At 34.4% G+C, this 26,249-nt stretch overlaps 1 protein-coding gene and 1 long non-coding RNA gene across 2 annotated transcripts; one reads left to right on the top strand and one right to left on the bottom strand.

Annotated features, from left to right (window-relative positions):
• Window positions 1-17,659: 17,659 nt before the first annotated feature.
• On the bottom strand, window positions 17,660-22,888 carry LOC132311420 (uncharacterized). Its single transcript, XR_009482975.1, has 3 exons — window positions 22,677-22,888; window positions 19,626-21,431; window positions 17,660-19,424 (listed from the first exon to the last, which is right to left on the bottom strand). It is a non-coding gene; the product is annotated as an uncharacterized LOC132311420 (long non-coding RNA).
• Window positions 22,889-25,136: 2,248 nt separating this feature from the next.
• Window positions 25,137-25,613, top strand: LOC132314019 (S-protein homolog 28-like). Its single transcript, XM_059812944.1, has 2 exons — window positions 25,137-25,332; window positions 25,423-25,613. The coding sequence occupies exons 1-2, from the start codon at window positions 25,137-25,139 to the stop codon at window positions 25,611-25,613; spliced, it is 387 nt and encodes a 128-aa protein (XP_059668927.1).
• Window positions 25,614-26,249: the final 636 nt, after the last annotated feature.

Here is a 26,249-nt window from a genome sequence, read left to right as displayed (position 1 = left end):
TTTTATTTAATAATTATCTTTGGTAAAAGTTTAATTCTCATGGATGTACCTTGCATGAAATTAACTTATGTTATGCTATTAAATTAAGTCTTGGCATGTTCCTTAAAATACTTTAATTTGAGAGCATTGGATGAATATGAAAATCTAGAGATTTTAATTAAAATCTATTTTAAGGGTTCCATTGGCTTAATTGAGTTTTAACTTGATATTTGTGATGATTAGGACTTGTATTAAATTAGGACCATTTGAAGTTGCTTTAGAAGTTAGGGATTTAATTATCATGATTTAATTTAATTCCACTTTATTGTTTCAATGACCTAATTAAGTTTTTGATGTGGTATAGGTAATGACCATGCTATGTTGTTTAACATGCATTAATTAGGGGTCATTTAATTGAGATTTGAAACTTAGATAAATTAATTAGTTTACTTGATTAATTTCCGTTTCTATTGCATTATTGATTTGATCATGTGGTTAACATTGGTATTATGTTTGAAGCATGATTTTAGATTTGTAATAGATTTTTCAGTTTTTGTTTTCAATATTGAATTATATTGTTATAGCATGTAATGAATCGCACACTGAAGATTTGACATGTGATGTTATCATAGCGCGTAACGAATCGCGCTCTGAAGATTTGACATTGTCATCCTATAGTAGTTGCGGATTTAGAGCATGTATTGTGTGGTTCCAACCTACTTGTGCATGAAGGTAGTTTCGTGTACTATTTAATACATATATAAGTTGTTAACTTATTTATTTTGGAACCACTTGGGACATTGCATGATGGCTAGGGTTTGGCTCTAGTACGGGGACAAGAGTCCTCTAAGTCAGTCACACGCGCGTTGGGTAAGTTGCCCGTGGGTTAGTAGCCCAAAGGAAACCCTAAAATTGGTCTGATCCAACTGATGTCCAAGTATATCCGTTTTTGTTGTTTTCACACTTTTCGATTTCAAGTTGATAACTTAGAGAATCTTTGTCTTGATTTGTGGTTTAGAAATTCTAATTATACTAAATTGTTATATTTAGTTGATTTCACACTTTTAGATTTCAAGTCGATGACTTTGAGAATCTATGTCTTATTGTTTCGTATAGCATGCTTCTATGTTGGTTAAATTGCATAGATATTGTTATTCGTGTTTTATTGTTCAAATGTAGCTTAGGAATGATCCTATAGATTCATTTGGAATATAGACGTTAGGTGGCATGACCCACTTTTGTCGTTTTAGTGAATTAGATTTTAATTTGACGACTTTAAGAATCTATATCATGTTGCTTTGTATAGCATGCTTCTTTGTGGTTTGAATTGCATGGATGATGTGATTATGCTAGAAATGATCTAGGGTAGCTTAGGATGCTCCCTAAGTCTCATCTTGACATAGACGTTAGGTGGTATGAGCTCTTTGACATATTTCACCTTAAAGTGATAAAATTGTAAAATGTTAGGTCGATGTATGTTCATTTCCTACGAGTAGCTTTATGTTACTCACCCACATAGTGGGGACATTTTTCAAGCACATGAATCAAGGTTAGAGATTCTCACCATGCTTTGATGATTTGAGGACTTGAAGGGTTCAATTCTTGTGTAGGTTGGCTTGAAATGCCACTTGTAGCTTTATATGTCAAATGTCTATATTTGCTCCTAAACTTATAATGTGTGCCTAAGCACACTTTTTGATTATCATTTTATGTGTATGATATGAAACGAAGGGCCACAAACTTTAAAGTTCAAGTGTATGCATTTAAATTCCAAGTCTTACCTTTGAAATGTAATTATTCTAACTTTGAGGTTTAGCATGTGAATTGGAGTAAATGTTATGTAATGAGGCCATGGCCATGGTAACACACTTCAATACTTAAAGTACACTTGTTGACATTCTTATATAGTTTAAAATCTTGTTTTTGGACCACATTCATGTTGGGGTTTGAGTCTTGGGTGAAGTCTCAACATTTCATGTTCATAACAAGTTATTCAGCAGCTTTTCGAGGAGTTTCGGTCGTCCGAAACTCCATTTCGGTTGACCGATGCCTCCTTTCGGTCTACCGAACCAACCTTCTTTCAAACAATGTGTGTTTAGGAAGAGTTATGTCCAGTTCGGTCATTCGAAACTCTATTTTGGTCGACCGAAATATCTCTCATTCACCAGCCTCTTCAGTTTTGTTTCAGCACTGATGTTTCGACTTCAAAAGGTCATATCTCCTTTATTTCTAATCCAAATGGGGTGATTCTTGAGCCTAAATTCATGGATTTTGAGTCATATTTCCAATGGTACCTATGCCAATCTCATATTCAAATCATAGTAAGATTTGTTCATGTTTTAGTGAGGTAGTGTCAGTTTTCGCTTAAACCGGGGAAGGGCATTTTGTGGGATTCTTATCCAATGTTCTTGGAACCTCTTGGAATGTTGTGAAATGACCAAATTAGGTTGTATTAACCTTTTTTTGACTTATTTAGAGTCAAGTTTCTCTTTTTAATTGTGAATTGACAATTTTGCCCCTTGGTTATTAGATTTTGCCTATTTTGACCTCTGTTTCCGCTTTCGATTCCTTTGAGTTCCGTGACTTCATGGAAGGTCACATTGGTTTCTTAGGGATAATTTATATGTCTATAGACTTTGGTTTCATCTTTTACTTCCGCATTTCGGATCCGTTATCGGGTCAACTTCCGGTTCATCACTGACGCACCAGGTTGAAAAACTTGGGCCGTCACAAGTGGTATTAGAGCTCCTAGGTTTGAATACCTTGGATGACAGGTTTTGGGTGCATTTCATGCTTTTGTTGATTTATTTTGATGTGTTCACATGCTTTTTGATAACATGTTTACGTGCTTTTTGATAACATGCTCGGTGTAATGACATGTTTTCTGCGCTTATATGCTTATGTGTTTAAAAGCATCTTGGTTGATACGTGCTTATGTGTTTAAGTACCTAGAGGTTTTCAATAACTGTTTAGCATGTTGTATATGCTTATCTGCTTTAGCATGACTGTATGTTGCATACATTGTCTTGTTTCTTATTTCGTGCATTCATTGCGTGAGTTGTTTTTTTATCGTAATGACTCATGTTATTATTGATCTTGTTTCCTTTTCACGCACATAGCGTCACAGTCTTGACTGAAGGAGAGTCTTCTTGTTAGGGCTCAGGTGAGCGTAGAGTTGTAGTCTCCATTTGGCAAGATGAAACGTAGGTTACGGAGGCACCGTTTCGTCTTATTTTCATTTGTCTTTTCATGATGTAGTCATGGTGGTGTTAGAGGTGTCGGTGTCATCTCTTAGGACTTCTTAGTGGTCTTGACATCATGATATCATTGAGGTCTTTGTTTCTAGCGTCATGGGACGATGAGTCAGGATTGACTCGAATCCTACCTTTGGGAGTCGGGAGTTGCTTTGTGAGCCTCGGGGCGAGGTTCTCGTGTCTTATTTTCTTAGGATGATGGTTTCAGGATTTGGATAGGTGTGTTGACCTAGAATCTTTCTTGTGTTGCCTTGGATAGCTCTTACGAGCTACGGTTGTGATGTGAGTGGTTTCATGTAATTAATTGGGTTGGTGTAATTAATTACTTTCCCTTGTCATTGGAGACTTGAGGGCGTTGTGTTTGGGTTATGGTAGAATCCTATAGAGTTCTTATCAAACTCGTTGACATCTTGGATTGAGGGTTTTCTTATTGGTGTCTCGTGACGGTTAGCATTGGGGGCTATCCATTTTGTTGTGTCTTGTTTCGTGTGGTGTTGGGATTCCATCAGGGTATGAGCTGGTCTTGGGAAAGACTTGCTGACCCTATGTCACGAGGACCTTATTGGTCGTTGGGGGAATGGTTCCTTTCCTCGTAGTGAGAGATTGGACTTGTCCAGGTTCGGTTGTACGTTTATTTTTTTTTATTTTTTATTTTTTATTTTTTTATTTTTTTTTGCGTGGTGTCTTCTGAGAGGCATTCCATTCATTTCTTTTAATTTTACGAACTTGCCATTTGTATGATCTCTTTTACATGTTTATGAGCCCCATTGTTTTCGAGCATGCCTTAGAAACATGTTTAGGATATATGCCTATGTGGTAGTTGTATGGGGATGTAGATGATACGTTTGTTTATACAGTATCTACTTACCATGTGTGTGTCGTTGGTGGTGTATAGCATGTCGCTATTTATCTGACCCCTGTGTGATAGGTGGCATGTTCCATTTACCTTGTATATACTATGCTTAGTACTATGATATTATTTGATTATGTCATTTAATTTTGCGAGCATATTCTATGTGAGTATTTGGTTTATACTGTTTCATCTTTCTTGCACTTATGTTGGGGTTTTGTAACCATGGTTGTTGGGATTGGGGTGTGTGAGCTACGTGGGAGGCTTGCATTTTGAGGTTTCAGTTGTCCACTATAGGGATTTTGACCCAGCGTTTTGTCTTCTATATGTGGCCTTACGGTAGGTTTACATCAAATCTGTGCTTAGGTTTTTGGTTTTGTGGGTCTGATCCATTAGCTTGAGGGCATAGACTTGTCAGGCTGTAGATTCGGGACTGGTGTTGTAGTTGTAGCGTTTCCAGATGTGGGGGTCTTTAGTTACGCCAGCGTTAAGGATTTAAGGCCTTAAGCGTAACAGTAGCATGGTGGCGTGTAAGAATGGTGCACTGCTTTGAGGCACAAAATATGTCACAGTAACATTTAATGACCTGACTAAGCCAGCACCCCCAAATAGCCTTTTCATTTATAAAAAATCTAATATTATATATTAAGTTAAAATTCAAACAAATTTCGTACCTGTGATGATGTGAAGTCACAAAATTAGTGTATAGAATAGCAACTGTAATAACCCAGTCATTTTCCTTCCTTTCCCTTTTCCTCAGATTTTCACGGATATATTTTTTTTTTTCCGTTGTTCTTTTCCTTTCTGAGCTCAGTTTATTGTCACTTAGTGTCATCTCGAGTGCTCTGGAATGATTTTTGAGACTCTTTTCCTTGAATTGACATTTTCCTTTGAGGACCGCGTCATTTCCACATTTTCATTTTTCGGATATTATTCACTTTTCGTCCTTTTCCCTATTTTGTCTTTTCCCCGTTTGTCACTTTTTGGCATAACCACACTTCTTGTGTTCGGAGTTGGTTTTTCACTTCACATATCCTTATTCTAAGTGGTTTCCACGAAATACGTATCTTTACTTTTGTAGTAAAGTACTCTGGTTGCTCCTAGTGTCCATAGGGGCACGGATGCATAGTTCTTCAGAAATCTTTTCTTTTCTTGGGGTGTTTTTTATAAATATATTTTGAAGATATTTTATTTCAGGGGTTTCTAAGAAAGTATTTTTGGGAAGATATTTTCATTCCGGGCCAGTTGTGCAGTTTTCACTTTTTGGAGGGGCCACTGTGCAATTAATGAAAGTTATTGTTAAAGGCCTTGTTTTGAGCCTGGATCCTTGTACAGGATTCATTTTCACTTTTCCTCGAATCGTGTACTCTTGGAATTTCCTTCTGATTGTTTTTCTCCAGTTTCAGGGTTTCTGACCCTAGTTGCCGGCAAACTTGTTTGGGACATATCTCTCTGGTCAAGACTCGGTTTTTGATAACGTTTCTTCCGTTGTTCATATTTTATCATTTTGGTTCTTTTTCGTTCACGGAGTTTTGTTGTTTGAGTGCATCTGCTCAAATTCTAATTTTTCGGACCCGGCAGGGCCCGTTCGGGGCACTTTTTAAGTTTTTCTATAAATAGGGGGCCTTTAAGTGAAAAATCAGATTTCACTCTCTCTCTCCCCTCTCTTGGCCGGATTCCATGGCATCCATGGCTGCTACCTTCTCTCTCTTCTTTTGAGCTCCTTCCCCTTAGTGAAACGCTGTAGTGTTTTAGTGTTTTGTGTTCGCCTTTGCGAGGCCTTCGATTCCACCGATTGGAATCTCGTTTTGGCCATTTCTTGAGTTCGGGTTGGAAGTTAAGTTGTGATTTTGATAGGGCTTCCTTGGGGTTCTTGTTCACTGTGTTGTCCCCGACAAAACCTAGATGTATCGTCGGATTCGGAGCATTTTAATTTCGGTGGGGATTTGAGATTTCATCTCAAATGGAGGTAGGGGATGTTTTAGGATTATGTATGTGTTGTATTGGCTATGTTTGGTGTGAGTGAATAGAATCAAATAAAGGTGGAATGGAATGCATTTGTTTCCATTCTCTTGTTTGGTGTGTCACATTAAAAATGGAATAGTCATTCCTAGGGAATGCCCATTCCATCAAAAAGGTGGAATGCCCATTCCACTTCTTGAGAGGTGGAATGACCATTCTATTCCCATTAAGAATTAATAAAGTAATTAAATAATTTAAAGAGATAATTCACGCATACACACATTATATAAAATATAATATATATATATATATATATATATATATATATATAATATGTATCTATATGCTATTTGTTCCCCATCTCTCTATCTCGTTTTTTTTCTCTCTCTCTATTATTTCTTTCCCTTTTATTTTTGCAAATTAATTTTTTTAGTTAATTTTTTTTACTAATAATAAAATGTAATTTAAAGAAACAATATAAATTCATTCTATTCTAACTTTCTTACCAAACATAGGAATGAGAATGAGATTCCATTTTTACAAATTCCATGTTTACAACCAAATAGTGGAATGAGAATCATTATTCTCATTCCATTCCATTCCCACTTCCATTCTCATTCCATTCTAATTCATTCCACCATACCAAACTAGTCCTGAGTGTTTTCCATGATTATACAACTTGTATGCATGCTTTGGTTTAAGTCCTAGAATTTAATTTAATTATTTTCTATGGTTAAGATTTAATTCTCATGTGGATATACAACTTAGAATTTAATTGTGGCATACTAGTAAATCATGTTTTGGTATGTTGTTTAACATATATTAAATTGAAATTATTTGAATAAGAATTGCGCTTTTTATTTAATAATTATCTTTGGTGAAAGTTTAATTCTCATGGATATGCCTTGCATGAAAATAACTTATGTTATGCTATTAAATTAAGTCTTGGCATGTTCCTTAACATACTTTAATTTGAAAGCATTTGGACGAATATGAAAATCTAGAGATTTTAATTAAAATCTATTTTAAGGGTTCCATTGGCTTAATTGAGTTTTAACTTGATATTTGTGATGATTAGGACTTGTATATTAGCATATATTAAATTGGGACCATTTGAAGTTGCTTTAGAAGTTAGGGATTTAATTATCATGATTTAATTTGATTCCACTTTATTGTTTCAATGACCTAATTAAGTTTTTAATGTGGTATATGTAATGACCATGCTATGTAGATTAACATGCATTAATTAGGGGTCATTTAATTGAGATTTGAAACTTAGAGAAATTAATTAGTTTACTTGATTAATTTCTGTTTCTATTGCATTATTGATTTGATCATGTGGTTAACATTGGTATTATGTTTGAAGCATGATTTTAGATTTGTAATAGATTTTTCAGTTTATGTTTTCAATATTGAATTATATTGTTATAACGTGTAACAAATCGCACACTGAAGATTCCACATGTGATGTTATTATAGCGCGTAACGAATCGCGCTCTGAAGATTCAACATTGTCATCCTATAGTAGTTGTGGATTTAGAGCATATATTGTGTGATTCCAACCTACTTGTGCATGAATGTAGTTTCGTGTACTATTTAATACGTATATAAGTTGTTAACTTAATTATTTTGGAACCACTTGGGACATTTCATGATGGCTAGGGTTTGGCTCTAGTACGGGGACAAGAGTCCTCTAAGTCTGTCACACACGCGTTGGGTAAGTTACCCGTGGGTTAGTAGCCTAAAGGAAACCCTGAAATCGGTCTGATCCGACTGATGTCCAAGTATATTCGTTTTTGTTGTTTTCACATTTTTAGATTTCAAGTTGATAACTTAGAGAATCTATGTCTTGATGTGTGGTATTAGAAATTCTAATTATACTAAATTGCTATATTTAGTTGATTTCGCACTTTTAGATTTCAAGTTGATGACTTTGAGAATCTATGTCTTGTTGCTTCGTATAGCATGCTTCTATGTTGGTTAAACACATAGATATTGTGATTCGTGTTTTGTTGTTCAAATGTAGCTTAGGAATGATCCTATAAATTCATTTGGAATATAGACGTTAGGTAGCATGACCCACTTTTGTCGTTTTAGTGTATTAGATTTCAAGTTGATGACTTTGAGAATCTATATCATGTTGCTTTGTATGGCATGCTTCTTTATGGTTTGAAATGCATAGATGATGTGATTATGCTAGAAATGATCTAGGGTAACTTAGGATACTCCCTGAGTGTCATCTTAACATAGACGTAGGTGGCATGAGCCCTTTAACATGTTTCACCTTAAGGTGATAAAATTGTAAAATGCTAGGTCGATGCATGTTTATTTCCTACGAGTAGCTTTATGTTACTCACCCACGTAGTGGGGAAATTTTTTAGGTGCAGGAATCAAGGTTAGAGATTCTCACCATGCTTGGATGATTTGAGGACTTGAAGGGTTCAATTCTTGTGTAGGTTGGCTTGAAATGCCACTTGTAACTTTATATGTCAAATGTGTATATTTGCTCATAAACTTATAATGTGTGCCTAAGCACACTTTTTGATTCTCATTTTATGTGTATGATATGAGGCCAAGGGTCATAAACTTTAAAGTTCAAGTGTATGCATTTAAATTCCAAGTCTTACCTTTGAAATGTAATTATTCTAACTTTGAGGTTTAGCATGTGAATTGGAGTAAATGTTATGTAATGAGGCCATGGGCCATGGTAACACACTTCAATACTTAAAGTACACTTGTTGGCATGCTTATATAGCTTAAAATCTTATTTTTGGATCACATTCATGTTGGGGTTTGAGTCTTAGGTGAAGTCTCAACATTTCATGTTCATAACAGGTCATTCAACAACTTTTCGAGGAGTTTTGGTCGTCCGAAACTCCATTTCGGTCGACCGATGCCTCCTTTCAGTCTACCGAACCAACCTTCCTTCAAAAAATGTGTGTTCCAAGAAGAGTTCTGTCCAGTTCAGTCGACTGAAATAGCTCTCATTCACCAGCCTCTTCAGTTTTATTTCAGCACTGATGTTCCGAATTCAAATAGTCATATCTCCTTCATTTATAATCCAAATGGGGTGATTCTTGAGCCTAAATTCATGTATTTTGAGTCAGCTTTCCAATGCTACCTATTCCATTCTCAGATTCAAATCATAGTAAGAGTTATTCATGTTTTAGTGAGGTGGTGTCGGTTTTCGCTTAAACCAGGGAAGGACATTTTGTGGGATTCTTATCCAATGTTCTTGGAACCTCTTGGAATGTTGTGAAATGACCAAATTAGGTCGTATTCACTTTGTTTGACTTGTTTAGAGTCAAGTTTTTCTTTTTAATTGTGAATTGACCATTTTGCCCCTTGGTCAATAGATTTTGCCTGTTTTGACCTTTGTTTCCACTTTTGATTCCTTTGAGTTCTGTGATTTCATGGAAGGTCACATTGGTGTCTTGGGGATGATTTATATCTCTATAGACTTTGGTTTAATCTTTTACTTCCACATTTCAGATCCGTTATCAGGTCAACTTCCGGTTCATCACTGACGCACCGGGTTGAAAAACTTTGGCCGTCACAGCAACATTAATTTAATAATAATTATTTTATTTCTTTACCTAATATTTAATTATTCTTAATTAAATGTTTTATCATTCAATTAGTCATTGTGATTAAATTCAAATAGGAAAAGTAATAATAATTAGCAAGAAATCATCTAAGTGATTATATTCGAATAGGCAAAGTAATAATAATTAGCAAGAAATCATCTAAATGATTAATTCATCATCTAACTCAATTGATTACTATAGTCTCTCAATTACTATATAATTATCTATTGATGACTATGTCTCATGAACTCAATTACTATATAGTTATCTATTGATTAGTGATTATTATAGTCTCATTAGTTAACTATTGATTACTATAGTCTCATAAGTTCAATTACTTTATACTTATCTATTCATTACTATAGTCTCAATAGTAAAGTAATGATTATTATAGTCTCATGAGTTTAATTACTATATAGTTATCAATTGATCAGTGATCACTATAGTCTCATTAGTTAACTTTTAATTTTATGTGTTTAATTATATAGTTATATAGGATCACTATACTAGTATAGCCTCCTTAATTCAATGTGTTTGATTGTATAGTTATATATAGATAATTATACTAGTGTGTGATTTTTAATTCCATGTCCTTAATTCAATGTGTTTAACTATATAGTTATATATGGATCACTAAACTAGTGTGAGATTTTTAATTTCATGTGTTTAATTATATAGTTATATAGGATCACTATACTAGTATAGCCTCCTTAATTTAATGTGTTTAATTATATTGGTAAATATAGATCACTATACTAGTGTGAGATTTTTAATTAAACGTGTTAAATTATATAGTTATATAGGTAACAGGATCACTATATTAGTATAGCCTTCTTAATTTCATGTATTTAATTATATAGTCATGTAGGATTACTATACTATTATAGCCTCCTTAATTCAATGTGTTTAATTAGGACAAATATAATTCAATGTGTTTAATTATATAGTTATATATGAATCACTGTACTAAGTGTAACCTTCTTAATTCCATGTGTTGAATTATATAGTTAAATACTTAAATATAAGCTTCTTTTTTTTTAGTTAAATACTTAATTTTATTCTAATATTTTTGTAAACAAAATAAATAATTTAATGTGTAATTATTTATATAACTATCTTACTAATAATTGGGTATGTGAGATTTAAATAGAAAAGAAACTTAAGTAATATAGATTATTTTATTTTTTTGTAGGATATTTATACCCTTAAACATAATTAATGAGTAATAAGAAAATTGTATAATTTTCTTAGCAATAATTGGGTGTGTAAGCTACCGAGCTTTAAATATGGGATAAAAAGTTAATTAATTTAAATATAATGTATATAATATTTTTTAGAATATTTATAAACCTCAAACATGATGAGTAATTAATGTGAAATTAGTTTACTTTCAATATTTTTTATATGAAAGTTATATAAAAAATGCATAAGTATTTATTTACCCTTTCTAAAGGATTTATGGGATTTAATTATGGAAAAAAAACCTTTTATTATTTTAGACAATATTATTTTTAGATTTCCCATATTAGTTGTCCACTTTAAAAAGTCGAAGCAAATAATTCCTATCTTTTGATCATTGTCCTTTATATTTTAAAAAAACAAGCATTAATATAGTACACATGTAAAGTTATAAACTATTGTGTATTTTATTGTAACAGATTTGTATATATTTTGTTGTATTGATGATGGTAAAATAATGTACAAAGCCCAATGCCCAAAAATAACCTTGTCTAAATTATTCATTGGTTAAACTGAAATTATTATTTTAATGGACAAAAAGTGACCCACTTGTATCAACAATATAACTGGGGTTCCTCCTTTTTCCATTAGTTTGTGTCTGCCGTCTTGAACCTTCTTCTGTGAGCTTTCTGGTGCTTCTAAGAAAGAAAACATTGAAATAATAGTACTTTGTAAATCAAATTCGTAATACCATGTATACAGACCATATTTGAAATATGGATTCAAATTGGAATCAACGGAACTCAAATTTCTCATAGTTTATTTTACTACTTCATGTTCAATAAGACGAGATCAACAACAAAAGAATGATTCCGGTTGGAATCCATGGATTCCGGTGAGAAGCCAGAACTAAAATATTGAGTCCGGCCGAATCCAATGAATCGACAACTGCTCAGTCAATACCGGAGGGATTAAAATATGGATTCCGCTTACCCCTCTTGCAATGCTCCATGGGCGATGGCGATCTCACAGTGTTTCTTGCACTGCTAATCGGCAATATAAACTATGAAGAGAACAGAGAGGGAAAAACAAAAAATAAAATAAAACTGGGGAGAAGATTTTCCATGAGTACAAAATTATATAATACCCCCCCCCCCCCCCCCCACACACACACACACACAAAAGAGGGAAGAAAGAGAAGAAGTCCCACTCAGATCTTTTGAGGGGGCAAAAACGCAACTTAATACTACACAGTATTTTCTAATTTGTTCATCATAAACAAATGGCTTAATTACAAGGTCAAAAATGTACATTTACACCTATCTAATTATCTTCAAACGGTTAACATAATTGTGGTGAGTGAGTTACAGCTGGTAACCCACTAACCATAATATTTATTATTATCTGTATATATATATACTACCACATATATATATATATATACTACTACCATGTATATATACAGACGTTTCTCAATGACAATGACAATGACAGACAGCTGTCTGCCGAAATTTGTGTACGCGTGAGAATGTGAACAATAAGCTCCAAATAGGGTAGGTTTCTATGCAAAACCAATGCGTGAAGAACCCTCGTCTTCTCCAAAACCTCCTTCCTCAAAATCGCGGTGAAACCAGTAATTTTCAACCACAATTTTCGACCTCTAAAACAAGGGTTTTTTTCAACAGCCGTGTCCGATCTTGATCGTACAAGGTTGGACGCATATCCCGAGTCTGTGTCCGTGTCGTGTCATGTCGACACGGACACCCTTGCCGGAAACGACGAGTCCAGGTAACACAGGTCCCCATGAAGGAAGGAATTAAAACCACAGAGAATGTCACCTTTCAACAAGTCCCAGTTTTATTGGAATAATAGGGGAGTGAAGCCGTCTGGCCCTGGAGCTTTGAACGACCCCATACTATGAATAGCTTGACGTAATTCCTCCATCGTGCCATCTTTCAATAACTCATTATTCATAGCTGGAGAAACCTTGGAACAAATTCCAAAAATCAGCATCATCCATAATTGGAGGGGAGGAAAAAGTGGAATTGAAATAATCCTCGGCCACCCGGTGAACCTCATCTTTAGAGTCACACCACTTACCCGTAGAGCCATACAGACCAAAAATCTCATTTTTATGGCGCCGGATCATAGTCTTCCAATGTAAAATTTTGGTATTTTTGTCCCTATGATTAAGCCAGTCAACTCGGGATTTCTGCTTCCAGAACAGTTCTTCATCGCGCCAAGCATTGCTGAGTTCCTTTTCAAGACAGTAGCACTCCATCTTGTTATAACTATAGGTCTGATCCTTGAGGTGGACCAAACGTTCTTGGAGGTTCTGAATCTTCCGGTGGGAATTATCATACTTCCCCCTTCGCCATTGTTGCAAAGCCGATTTGCAATTCCTCAATCGATCATCAAGACCCGCCAACAGAGGACCTGGACCCAAGAAAGCCCAAGCTTTGTTCAAGGTAGGTTTAAAATCCAGTTCTTGAATCCAACACGCATCAAAATGGAAGTTCCGTTTTTGGTGAGTAATAGAATCATTCAGACATAGGAGAAGAGCGCGGTGATCGGATCCTTGAACGGTTAAGTGATGAAGCATGCACCGCGGAAAACATTGAAGCCATTGTTGCGAACACAGATCATGATCAAGGCTGGCCATAATAACATCATAGGCGTCCCTATGATTGCACCAAGTAAAAGGGAAACCCTTGAACCGCAAATCAACAAAATTACAATCAGCAAGGAAAAGATTAAATTCACGCAACATCCATCCCTGCTTCGAGACCCCTCCCCACTTCTCATCCCAGTGGAGAAGAGCATTAAAATCACCAATCAGAAGCCACCTTGACAACTGATATTTCAAACTGTGTATATAATTCCACTGTGACACTCTCTCAGTCTAAGAACAAGAACCATAAATACCAGTAACAAACCAAGGAGCATCGCCCCTGCCCCCTATGACCTTACAAGTGATCTGGAATTTTGTGAAATCGACGATAGAAATTTGCCATTCCGGAGAGAAAAGGAGAGCAAGACCATCGACACGGCCCGTAGACAGAACCACAAAAGATTCATATGAACCCAAACTCTATCTGACTCGTTCCACACGATCACCATAATTTTTAGTCTCTGAAAGGAAAATCAAAGGTGGGGAATGGAGGTTAACCAGCCTCCTCAATTGAGAAACTATCAGAGGGTTCCCCAAACCCTGATAGTTCCACACCAAAACCCTCATTGAGGAGGGGGGGGGGGGGGGGGGGCATGCAGGGCTGGCTACCACCACCGAATTTGGAAGAGAAGGAGAGAGAACATCCGAAAAGGAAGAACTGAGAGCCAGAGAATGCCTCACCTTTGCCTTCTTAGAAACCACCGGGGAAAAAGAATCATCGGGATGACAATGACGTAGTTGAACCTACTATGGCATTTGTAAAAGGGTGCCGACCGATTTTCTTGCCCGTCTTTTCCACAATTGGGAGGAGGAGAGAGATGGGGACCTGGAGGAGGGCCAGGGTTGGGTTACATCGAGGGTGAGACTTTCAGGGTTAGAAGAGGTGATAGGTGAGGTGTGAGGAAAGAAAGAAGCCGGGAGAGGTTGGGCCGGGGAAACTGCCGGGAGAGGTTGGGCCGGGGAAACTGCCAGGAGAGGTGGAAACCCATGGATGTCTGATAACTCCAGACCCACCGTTGAAGTGGATAAAAATGGGCTTGGTGTAGGAATGGGAAAATGAGAGGCACCCGAGGTAACCCCAGAAATAGGCCCAATAACCAAGGATGGAATAGAGGAGCCCATTTCAGAAACAACAAGGATTGGACCACCCATGAGGGAATGGGCAGGTGTATGCACCGCTAGGGGTTCCGTATTGCAGGGATGGATAGGGCTCCTCTGGACCACATGAAACCTGACACGCGAGAGTCACATCAACCGGGGAAAAGGAGTGGTGGGGGGGGGGGGGGGTCCGGCCAGCCAACTCAACCCTGTCGACAAAAATTTGGGCCGCCGGAGAGAAAGGTTCCGCCGATCTGGAACTGTGGGAAGAGCAGCTCTCGGATGAAGCATGTTTCGGACCCTTTGGAAACCGTCCAGACAAACCAATGGCTTTAAGCTCAAGGCTAAACAAACTTTTATCACCAATTTTTGCTCACTTCCGTGAACAAGAACGAAACTTATGACCAACTCTGCCACAACACATAGAGCATGAAGGCGTTCGTACTGATAAGGGAACCATACCCATTTATTGCCATACCAGAGTTTAATCCCACGACGAAAGGGCTTAGATGTATTAACACCCACCCAAATTCGAAGATAGCGAGCCCCCCATTCAGACCTTGATCACGGACTTCAACTGTTTCATAAAACGGGAAATTAGATCCAACCTTCCAAGCAGCGTCTTCAACCCTTAATTTAAGGGGGAGACTAAAAATCCGAATCCAAAATGGAACAAAATGAAAAGAGGCCACCGTAAATTCAAACTAAGGATATGCTATTTTTGAATGGAAAGAAGAGAGCCCTCAAAACTCCAGGGGCAATTCCGTAAAAAAATTTCACGATCTTCTTTGCGAGGGATAATAAAGTGGAACATGAGATTATCCACCCGGTACATCTATAGATTCTCATTGCCCCAAACTTCACTTAACATTTTTCGAAGACCAAAGAGATTCACCGGGACATCTGTAAGGAGTTTGCCGGCCAAACTATTTTCGCACAGCCTGAACCCTTCGATGGCCTCTGAATCTTCAATAATAACTCCTATATCTTCTTCATCTGTGAGTTTAAAAGACATAAGCTGAGACATCAGTGCCTCTGCCATGAGAGAGAGACCTACAAGAGGAGAATAAGTGAAACCAAAGCTCCCAGAAAAAAACTTTCCACAGGCAAAAGAAAAGAAAACCCTTTAGCACCGCTAAGGGATGATGTGAATAATTGAGGGTTGATTAACCGATTTCCCTTTTCGACCATTAATTAGATAGTCCACAATAGCCTCTAATATAAGAATTTATACAAATCATACTTGTGCCCCACAATTCTAGCAAATGATAATAAAAAATAAAAAAATAAAAAAATCCCAAATAAAGTCACTTAATCAGATATAAAACCTAATTTAAATCAGAGGTATTACATTTTTGCTGCTCCTTTCTCTCTCTCTCTCTAGATATATACACACACACAACAATTTCTATTATATATATAACAATAATATTTAAGAACAAATGATCTAACACTTGTAATTGTATTATGGTCCAAATAATTTAACACTTGTAACAATGGTTAATTTAATTACAAAAAAGAAAACTCCAATACAAATATTACTTATGCCTAAAGGCCACGTTTATCGCATTGATGATGCATTTAATGCAATTATAAAGATGAAAAAATTGAGAAGATAAGCATAAATGTATTGCATAATCAATAATGTTATTAATAACTTTATTTGAAATAAAATAACTTAAAAGTTTACAACGTAAGAGTTATTGTGAAAGCTATTTTGTTCTCTCCTTGGAAAGAACACTCCAATAATGTCCCGAGTATTAAAAAGCTTTGGCAATTTTAAATTTTAAATTTTAAATTTTAAAATTACGTAACATGTAAATCTTATGACTTTTTGAGAGAGATGTATTTTAGAAATTAGGGCATGAAGAGTTCCAAAAAGAGTAGGAAAAGTGGTCATCTCACTTAATCAACTTATTATTACAGTCAATCTACAATGTTTTCTTTCCTCCAATCATGTACAAAGTTTGTTATAGCATATCTAAATTTAATGGCAATATGAGTTGTGAAAAACTTCGTTAATCATTTTTAATATATATTAAAAAAAGAATTGTAAAAAAATGTAATGAAATCTTTGATGAAAAAGATCTAAGATAGAGAAGTCAAGGATAAAAACAGTCAGAGTTAATGGATGGGTATATGAATAAAACTAAAGAATTATAAAAATAAAAACAATAAGGAGTACATGAATATAATTGTTTGTATGAGAAAAGTAAAAAAAAAATAAAAAAAAAAAAAAATTTACATTGCACAACTCATCTACATCCAAGGAAAAAAGAAGAGCAACTTACCTTGTTTAATTCCTTTTCTCGACCCACAAAGCAAGAAATATTTTTCGAATTTTAAATGGTAGTAATCTTTTAAATTTGGACAAAAACAATGCATTTTTGAAAAAGAAAAACTCAGTTTTTTCTTCAACTTTCAAAGTCTTGTTGAGTTCAAGCTATATAAACTAAACCTTTTTAAGTTGGTTTTAAATAATACATCGAGGTGCTAGATAATGTGTCGGTCAATGGCACGATAACCGCATTATCCACACGATCATATATAGAATTACATTAAATCATGCATATCACATATAATCAAATAATAATGGATATAATATAATTCTACTCAATCATATAAATATATACTTACTTATTATTTAACATTTATTTGTTTGTATCTTAAGTAGAATCATATAATATAAACAATGCAAGAAATAAATTATCCTAATCTTTTTGAAAAATATATGTTTTACATGGTAGTTAAGATAAATAAATATTATACTAAAATGCATATGAGATAATTAATAATATATTAAAAATAAATAATTAAATAAAGAAAGTCAAAATTAGTATTTGATACTATGTCTTTAAGATAATTTACGCCACACACCCCAAAATTACTTCCCTCCTGATCAATAATATAAACCACAAGCATGTAAAAACTTACGTCCAAATACAACTATCTATCCCTTTGAGTCAACGAGTTACCAAAGTTCCACAGTGAATATCAATATGAACCAAAACATAAATATAGTAACTAATTTTATACACTAAATATCTCCTTAAATAATCTGTATCCAATAAATAATGATATACATAACTATGTAAGCACTGTCAAGTACCAACTATATCTCCTACCCCTCATCCATCCTGGGCTTCTATAGGATACGTTAGTCCCATTTGCTAATTTGAGTCTCATAGATAGAACCAAAAATTACTTGGCCCTTTAGATATCTAATGCAAATGAGAACATTGTGTTTCACATATGATTTTAAGGGTATGTGATGATTTCAACAATTTACTTACTTTAATATTTCCATCCAGTAATTTCCCGTATTGACATGCCAAATGCCATGTAAAATATTTACCCGAAAAAAAAAAAAAAAAAAAAAAAAAAAAAAAAAAAAAAACTGATTCAATTTACAGTGACGTAGAATCACCCCTTAACCAGATGTAGCAGGTTATTTTCTTTATAAGGGCAGTAAAGACTAAAGAGAAGTAAGCCATTTATCACGGGATCTATATCAAATTGATCTCACAAATTATAAAAAAGACAATTACCCGGAAAATTCCAACAACATCAAATTTGTCAATTATTGTCATCGACTGCAATTGGTGCAAATTAGGAAGTGTTAACAATAATTCCACGTTCTGTAAACAATCATCAGCTTTATAATAATTGAACATTGGTGTCCCTAGTATCAAATAAAACTAATAAACAATGAATTGGTGCACGGATGATTCTTAGTAAATCATACAAAAAATCTGTTACAACAAACGCAGCGAACCCAAGATAGAATCAAGAATTACGACAGAAAAATAAACACACCACACATAGAACATAAAAATTTATATGTGGTTCAGCAGCAGCCTACGTTTACGATGAAGAGCCGGCGAAAGTTTCACTATATGTAAAAGAGCCGGCGAAAGTTTCACTATATGTAAAATCGGAGATTACAAGTTTTCAACCCCACTCTGTTTCTATACGAATTTTAAATTCTTTCTCTTACACCAGTCCAAACCCTAATCACCCTAATATATCGGGTTACAAGAGACTAATTAGGGTCCATAACCCATGAGCAAAAAATCAGGTCAAAAATTTTCCTCGGGCCCGAACCCCCTAACCCCCAGAGCTTTGATGGGCTTAGGCCCACACAAAGCTTATCCAACGGGTCGTGAGCGATCACAACGCAAACCGGCACGAAATTCGGGCCACAACATCACAGAATCACTTTTGTGGTCCCACACGTGTTTCAATTTTAATTATGAAAGTGACCGTAAGATTTCAATACTTTACCTGGATACTCTAAAAACTTAAGCTATTAGAGAGGGCATAACATTAAATCCTTCGAAATTCTACCTGGTGCAAGGCCTAAGCTGGGCTTCTGACAGCCTCTTATATGTCATCAAAACATAACAACACACACATTGCAATAAAAGAACAGGGGAAAAAAACAAAGAATCTCATTTTTGTTAATTTAAATCGGAAAATTGGAAGTTTGGCATAGCCACATAGGATATCTTCCAGGAGTTCATAATTTGATTTATTTAGTTAAATTTTTTTTTCAAGCATACAGTTATTCCCCTATGACAAGGATTATTACTTAACCATATCAAAATTCTCAAACATAGCAAGAAGAACTCACCTTCAACGTGAAGCAATCATCTCAAAAAGTATACCTCAAACCTTCAAGTTTTCCCATTTTACAGATGTCATCAACGAAGAGCTTCACTTGCACACCCTGATCAGGAAAGGAGAGAAATTTGTGACTAGTGATGATTCATGAGATGAGGACGCTCATAAGGACTGTTTCTTTGTCTATCAAAAATGTCACCCACCAGAGAAAGTTTAGAGATCTGCATCCAAACGCAGGACTGGTTGATAATAATCCAAGAACCCAGCCACTTTCAAGAAGACAAGTATAAAGGGAAATTTGGTCCATTTAAAGACACAGGAAATAAAATAACCCCAAAGCACATGGTTTGTATCCAATATGAGAAGACAATAAAAGAAACATTTGAAATAGTCCATCCATCAAGTACTTATCAATATATTACCAGAATCTGCCTGCCAGTCTGATGGCACAATTCCACTTTTCAACCTCCAAAGTCTCCCATCTCAATAGACCCTCTACTTCATGAATCTACTACTTTCAATCCCAACTTTCTTCAAGTCCATATCTTTTTTATTTTTCAACCAGTTCCATGTTCTGCTTCATATCTGTTATAAGTTTTTGCATTTTAAAATCAAATGTATCATCTCCACAAATTCTTTAAAGCCACTTCAAATTTAAACCCATGTTTTCAGCCTCTTTCACAGTGCAATAGTAGATTTTCAAGTCATAATATATTGAGAATCCTTGGGCAACTTCATGTGAAGCCTTTTAGGATGGAGGACCAAAATATTCATGACTTCAACATTTTTCTCTAAGACCCCATTGAAGCAGCAATTGCATATCATCTGTAACCACAGCAGCCTCCATGAACAAATAGGCAACCTTAATAGGCCAACCTAAGGCATATGGTTATCCATTGTTGCTTGTTACTTGCACACTAGTTTGAAATATGATTGAATAGACTTGCCAGATTGATCGAGGAGCAACTGTCTCTTTACGAATATTGATTCTCTTGATTTGTCGCACTAGAACAAAGATCATTTCCCAGTGTTTGACTGAAAAAATGTGCAGATGCTCTTACCCCGATTTTAATACAAATAATGTGGTAAACAATCCATGATGACACTGAAGATATCAACCCCCAAAAAATCACTGACAGTTGAATGAAGATATTGGAAGTTAAATCCATATAAAACAATCATATAATACCATAGATTATCTGAGTAAACTCTTCTCGCTCTCAAATAGCCATACAAGTGGTTGCTGTTGAGTTCAGTCAGTTCTATCCGGACATTAGTGGACAATCTTTGCAATATCCCCGTGCTTGTTGATTGTTGCTCGGAGGATCGGGGCTAGACTCTGTTCACAGTTGTGCCACTAGATTGGTAACTGTTGCTTGTATCATCAATCAAAAGCACACTGAGGAGGACCACTGACCATTGTTTTTTCCTTTTCTTGGTTGCATCAACCAATTCCATGTTCTGCTTCATATCTGTTATAAGTTTTTGCATTTTTAAATCAAATGTATCATGTCCACAAATTCATTAAAGCCACTTCAAATATAAACCCATGTTTCTTGAAGATTGCTTGATGGGTAGGAGTAGCGTAAACCTTTATTTTTTTTAATCACCAACCAAACAGAACAGAGCAACAACGAACTGGCTAAAGAGCCAGAAACAAAAGGAATGAAACAGTCCAAATAGATTATCCAAGTAAACTCTTCTTGCTCTCAAATAGCCATACAAGTGTCTGCTGTTGAGTTCAGTCAGCTCTACCCAGACTTTAGTGGGCAATCTTTTGCAATATCCCCGTGCTTGTTCATTATTGCTCGGACAATCAGGGCTAGACTCTGGTTTGTGCCACTTGATTGGTAGCTCTCGCTTGTATCATCAAAAGCACACTGAGGAGCACTGACCATTGTTTGAGCTTCATGCAATGGGAGAGGGTTGGCTGTTTCTTGGATTTCTTGACCACAAGTAGTACTTGGCTGATCAGTGACATCTTGGGCTCTCTCTTCACTTTCCGGTTATGCTGTTTCTTCTGGAGAATGACTGGTGAGCTACTTGCATGAATAAATTGATTGTCAAATTGTAGAGGTTCTGATTGATTATTGCCCTCGGATCTGAGAGATGGAGAAAGAGACCAATAGAAATACGACTATTGGTCTCTTTGCATGACCTGGTTAATGACTCCACTAAGCTTGAGCTTCCTTTCTTATTCCAAGTTGTCCGTCAAAGACTAAACCAACCTGTAATCAATTAGAGTGAAACTGCAAAAAAGTCACCAATCCAGAGGATGATGAATAGGGATACTCATTAAACACACAACAATCAGACACTGAAAGACTAAAATATGAACAATGATTAAAAAAAATGGCCCAGGCATTAATTTCACAGATATAAAATCTCATGTCTAACATTTCTTTTAGCAAACACCACGTACGTTTCAGAAACAAAGTCCACAAAATAAGTTTTAACATATTTGCTTTTGTTGAAGCAAGACTTCTTTATCGAAGTTTAAATACTACTGCTACAGTACTTGTTTTTTCTCATCTGTTTATCATATCATATTTTTATTATCCTTTACAGCAAGCAATATATACCAAAGTAAAATCTTTAGCACCAGTGTTAATAAACCTGAACAAAAGAACATTTCAATGGATCAAGTGACAATATGACTCCAAGAGAAAATGCACATCATTAAAACTTATTATGCTGCATTAGTATTACATTAGAAGAAGCATTAGTTAAAAGTCATGGCTGATTAGACACTTCATTAACCCTTTTGGGAGTAGTTGGGGTCTAGCTTCACCAATTAAACACATTTTATGCCAAAAGAACACAACAACAAAGGGGAACATTTGTAATTGTGATGGAAAAGTTACTGTCACAAAAATTTTATTTTAGCGGCATTAATTGTCAATTGGTGTTAACCAAATATGAAAGGATATGATAATAGCCAACCGCTAAAAGTCTTGCGGAATAGGTACCTTTTAATGTGTAGGGTTGCTAGTTGTTTGAGGAGGTGGAGACGGCGGCTAGACTGGGATTTATGACTCTCAATGGACATTAGACATAATTTTGTTTTGTGTTGCATAAAAAATAAAAATTGAAGAGCCACATAGAAATTTAATGCGTTTCACAACTTCATGTCAATTGCCATTGTCTGAAAAATATCAACCCAATCAAAGCACGACTTGGAGGAAAAAAATTGAAATATCACCATTCAATTGGTGAAAATGGAAGTATCAATTGAAATTTTGGTACACGCCCAAATCACATTTCATAGCAAATTCCAATGTAAAAACACAAATTGGCTTGATATATGGGATGGTTAATATAACATGCCCTATAACTCATATATGAAAATTAATCTCTAAAAGGCAAAAATACACTTAAATTTACTGATTAATATTTGTCCCACTAATTATTTATCATCAAACAAATCAAATTCTGTATGTGTGAGAGGGAGGAGTAGAAGAACCAGCATGCACCTCGTCGAGCCTTTTCTTCTCGCAGCCCTTCTTGGGCTCTCCGCCGCTGCCCGAGCCCGCCAAGACTGGAGATCGGAGACGCGGCAGAGGCGGTGGTGGAGGTGGTGTTGTATTCCGCTGAGAAGAGCTTCTCCTACTACTTTGTCAATTGTCATGCTGTTCTCTCTTCTCGTCTTTCTCGGCTTTTCCAAGTGTGGTGCCTGCTACTCTGCCTCTTGTGTCCACCTCTATATATATTATATACAATAAATCATATAATATATATAATTTTTAAATATTTTTTATATTTATTAGTAAATATACATATTATATACATATATAATAATTGTAGAACATATGATTTAACACTTATAATAGAGGTTAATTTCTTTTAAAAAAGGAAAAATACAATACAAATGATATTTATGTCTAAATATTGATGTCACATTTATTGCATTACGGATGCATTTAATCTCTCTCTCTCTCTCTCTCTCTCTATATATATATATATATATCTTATTTTATTATTAAAAGTCAATCCAATTTTGAGTTTCCATCCTATATTTTTAATCATATACTATTCATTAATTATTATTTATAAAAAAAATTTAAAAAGTTTTTATAAATTTTGGAGTCTTTAATTAGTTATTATTTTTTCAAAAGAGTTTTAATAAATTTTGTACGAACCTATAACAATCAAAAAAATAATAGTAATAATTATTTACGTTCCTATTTATTATTTGTTTCTATCCTTTTTTTTTTTATTCTTTCGTTAATTATTATTTTTTAAAAGTGTTTCTACAAATTTTGGACTCTTTTGGTATGCATTATTGTTTCTTTCATATTTTGAGTTTCTATTAATTATAAATAAATAATTATTTACATTCATTTTTCTCAATATTAAATTTACCTTTCTAATATAAGAAATAAATTTGCCTTTTCTAATGATTAAATTTCTTTTTTGAGTTTCTGCCACATATTTATTTGTTTTTAATCATATATATATATATATATATATATATAATTTTTTAAAAGAGTTTCTATAAATTTTGGACTCTTTTGGTTTATTTATTATTTTTTAAAAGAGTTTACATAAATTTTGGACTCTTTAGAAACTTAAAGGTTGAGTCCATAGAATGTGGTGTGTAAAATAACTTACCAAAAATGTATTAAATAAAGATGATTTTATGACATGTGATTTGGGCAAAATTTATTTCAAAGAAAATGATTAGTACTTAATTACTTTAATTACTATGCCAATTGAATGTAGAAAAGAATTGGGCCTCACTTTCTTTTTTTCTTTTTTTCCTTTTTTTTTTTTTTTTCTAAATAAAGAGTTGAACCTCACTTTTTTTTTTTCAGTAAATAAAGATTTTTTTTCATTAAATAAAGAATTGGACCTCACTATTTTTTTTAGTAAATAAAGAGTTGGACCTCACCTGCCATTCTATTTGACCAAAAACTTAAATTCCAAGAGAAAAATACCGAAATTTTTAAATAAATCTCATTAATTAGATATTCTATACTCATCTGGAAAAATCATACAGAGTTACAAATAATATATATTTTCTTACTTGTACATAAAAGATTATTTTATGACAGTGATATGGGCAAATTTTTTTTTTTTTTTTTTTTTTCGGAAAGTAATTTGGGCAAATTTTATTTCAAAGAAAATGATAAGTACTTAATTACTATGTGAAGTGAGTTCGTCAATTGAATGTAGAAAAGAATTGGGCCTAAAAAAAAAAAATTTCCCAGTAAATAAAGAGTTGGACCTCACTTTTTTTTTTTTAGCAAATAAATAATTTTTTTCAGTAAATAAAGAATTGTACCTCACTTCTTTTTTTTCAGTAAATAAGGAGTTGGACCTCACTTGCTTGCCCTTCTTTTTTACCAGAAACTTAAATTCGAAGAGAAAAATACCGAAGTTTTTAAATAAGTATAATCTGGTTAATTAGATATTCTATGCATAGATACTGATCTGGAAAAATCATATAGAGTTGCAAATAGTATATATTGCCAGTTGATCCTTTATAGTAATTAAGTTGATCAACTAAATTTAAAGAGCAAATGACCAGACGTGAATTTTTTATAGCAAAGAATTAAAGTCGGAAGATTAAAATGCTCTGCTCTACCTTTTAGACAAGGATAATCACGTATTAAATTGCATAGTATGCTCATGTTCCATCATTGTCTATATAATTGTGACTAGTGTTTGCAATCCCTTATATACACATATATATTCCCTCCGTCCCATATTAATAGTCTATTTTTCCCTTTTTACATGTCTCAAATTAGTTGCTCTCTTTTAAAAGTCAAAACATCTTTTCATTATATTTTCATTATTGTCATTTATCATTTTAATGCATTAATTGCATGTTCCCTGAAAAACTCTAATTTTTAAATATGGACTTCTATCGTCTGATGGAAGGAGTATAAATTTTAAAGTCCCTTTCTTTCCTCTCCAAAGAACTCGTGAAGATGACTTTCTCTAACAAATGTCCAATACTGCTTGCTTTGTTCATTGTCCCATACAGTGAGCTTGTCTTCTCTGCTTCCCTTGATGCAACCGATGATAGTATTTTCCATTGGCCAAAGATTACAGTTATCATTTACAACGATCTCGAAGAAGGGGTAAATCTAAATGTTCATTGTAAATCAAGGAACGATGATCTTGGTATTCAAGTGTTATCTTTCGGAAGCTCCTTTCAATGGAAGTTCCATAAAAATATCTGGGGAACTACACTTTTTTTTTGTGGGTTTTCAGGAAAAAATGTGAGTGGGGTTTATGACACCTATGTTGCAGGTAGGGATATTTGCAATAAATGTGTTTGGAAAGCCAAAAAAGATGGATTGCATGGATATGAAGATTTTGGTTCTGATCTAGAGAGTTTTTTCTTTAAGTGGGGTAAAACACCAGCAATACAAGATATTAATGTTGGTGAGAAAAAGAATTGAAACATGTAGTGCTAGTACTCCAACCTCTTGTAATTGGTGATATTATATAATAATCGGAAGTATTTCTACTTTGTGCACCTTATCTAATAAACTAGATCATGATTTCTATTCATCTACACAAATCTTCTTGTTTTAAGTTTCCGTATTAGTTTAGAAATAAAACATTAGACTATTTTTATATTGGAATGAGGAATCTATCAAAATTGTAATAATTGAGATTCACTTTGTAAAGCTCAATATCTATTATAAACTGCGAATAGGCTTTTAAGATAATTGCTTTTGTGTCTACTTAATTTTTGAATTGGAAAACCTTTCTTTTTTTTTCTTTTTTTTTGCACTTACCCAAATTAAAAAAAAAAAATTATATATATATATATATAGCGGAACCCAACAAGAGAATGGTCGGGTAAATCACACGTACAAAGTTCAAACCCAACCTTTGCAATGACTTTGTTGATTATGAATTTGATGAAACTTTTTTAGTCCCAATGGGGTGAAGTGCAAAAAACTGGGTGAAGTGCAAAAAACTCTCCCGTAGTTTGAATAGTGTGCAAATAATACCCTTCATGTTCAAATCCCACCCCTGAAAAGTGAGCAAATAAATGATTATTGTCAGTTAAATAAACTGAGATAGGC

Source organism: Cornus florida, unplaced genomic scaffold, assembly GCF_030987335.1.
Source record: "Cornus florida cultivar Cherokee Brave unplaced genomic scaffold, ASM3098733v1 CherokeeBrave_3.0.0_Hap2_Chr06, whole genome shotgun sequence".
In the NCBI taxonomy this organism is placed as follows: Eukaryota; Viridiplantae; Streptophyta; class Magnoliopsida; order Cornales; family Cornaceae; genus Cornus; species Cornus florida.
This window is presented reverse-complemented; position numbering and strand designations above follow the sequence as displayed.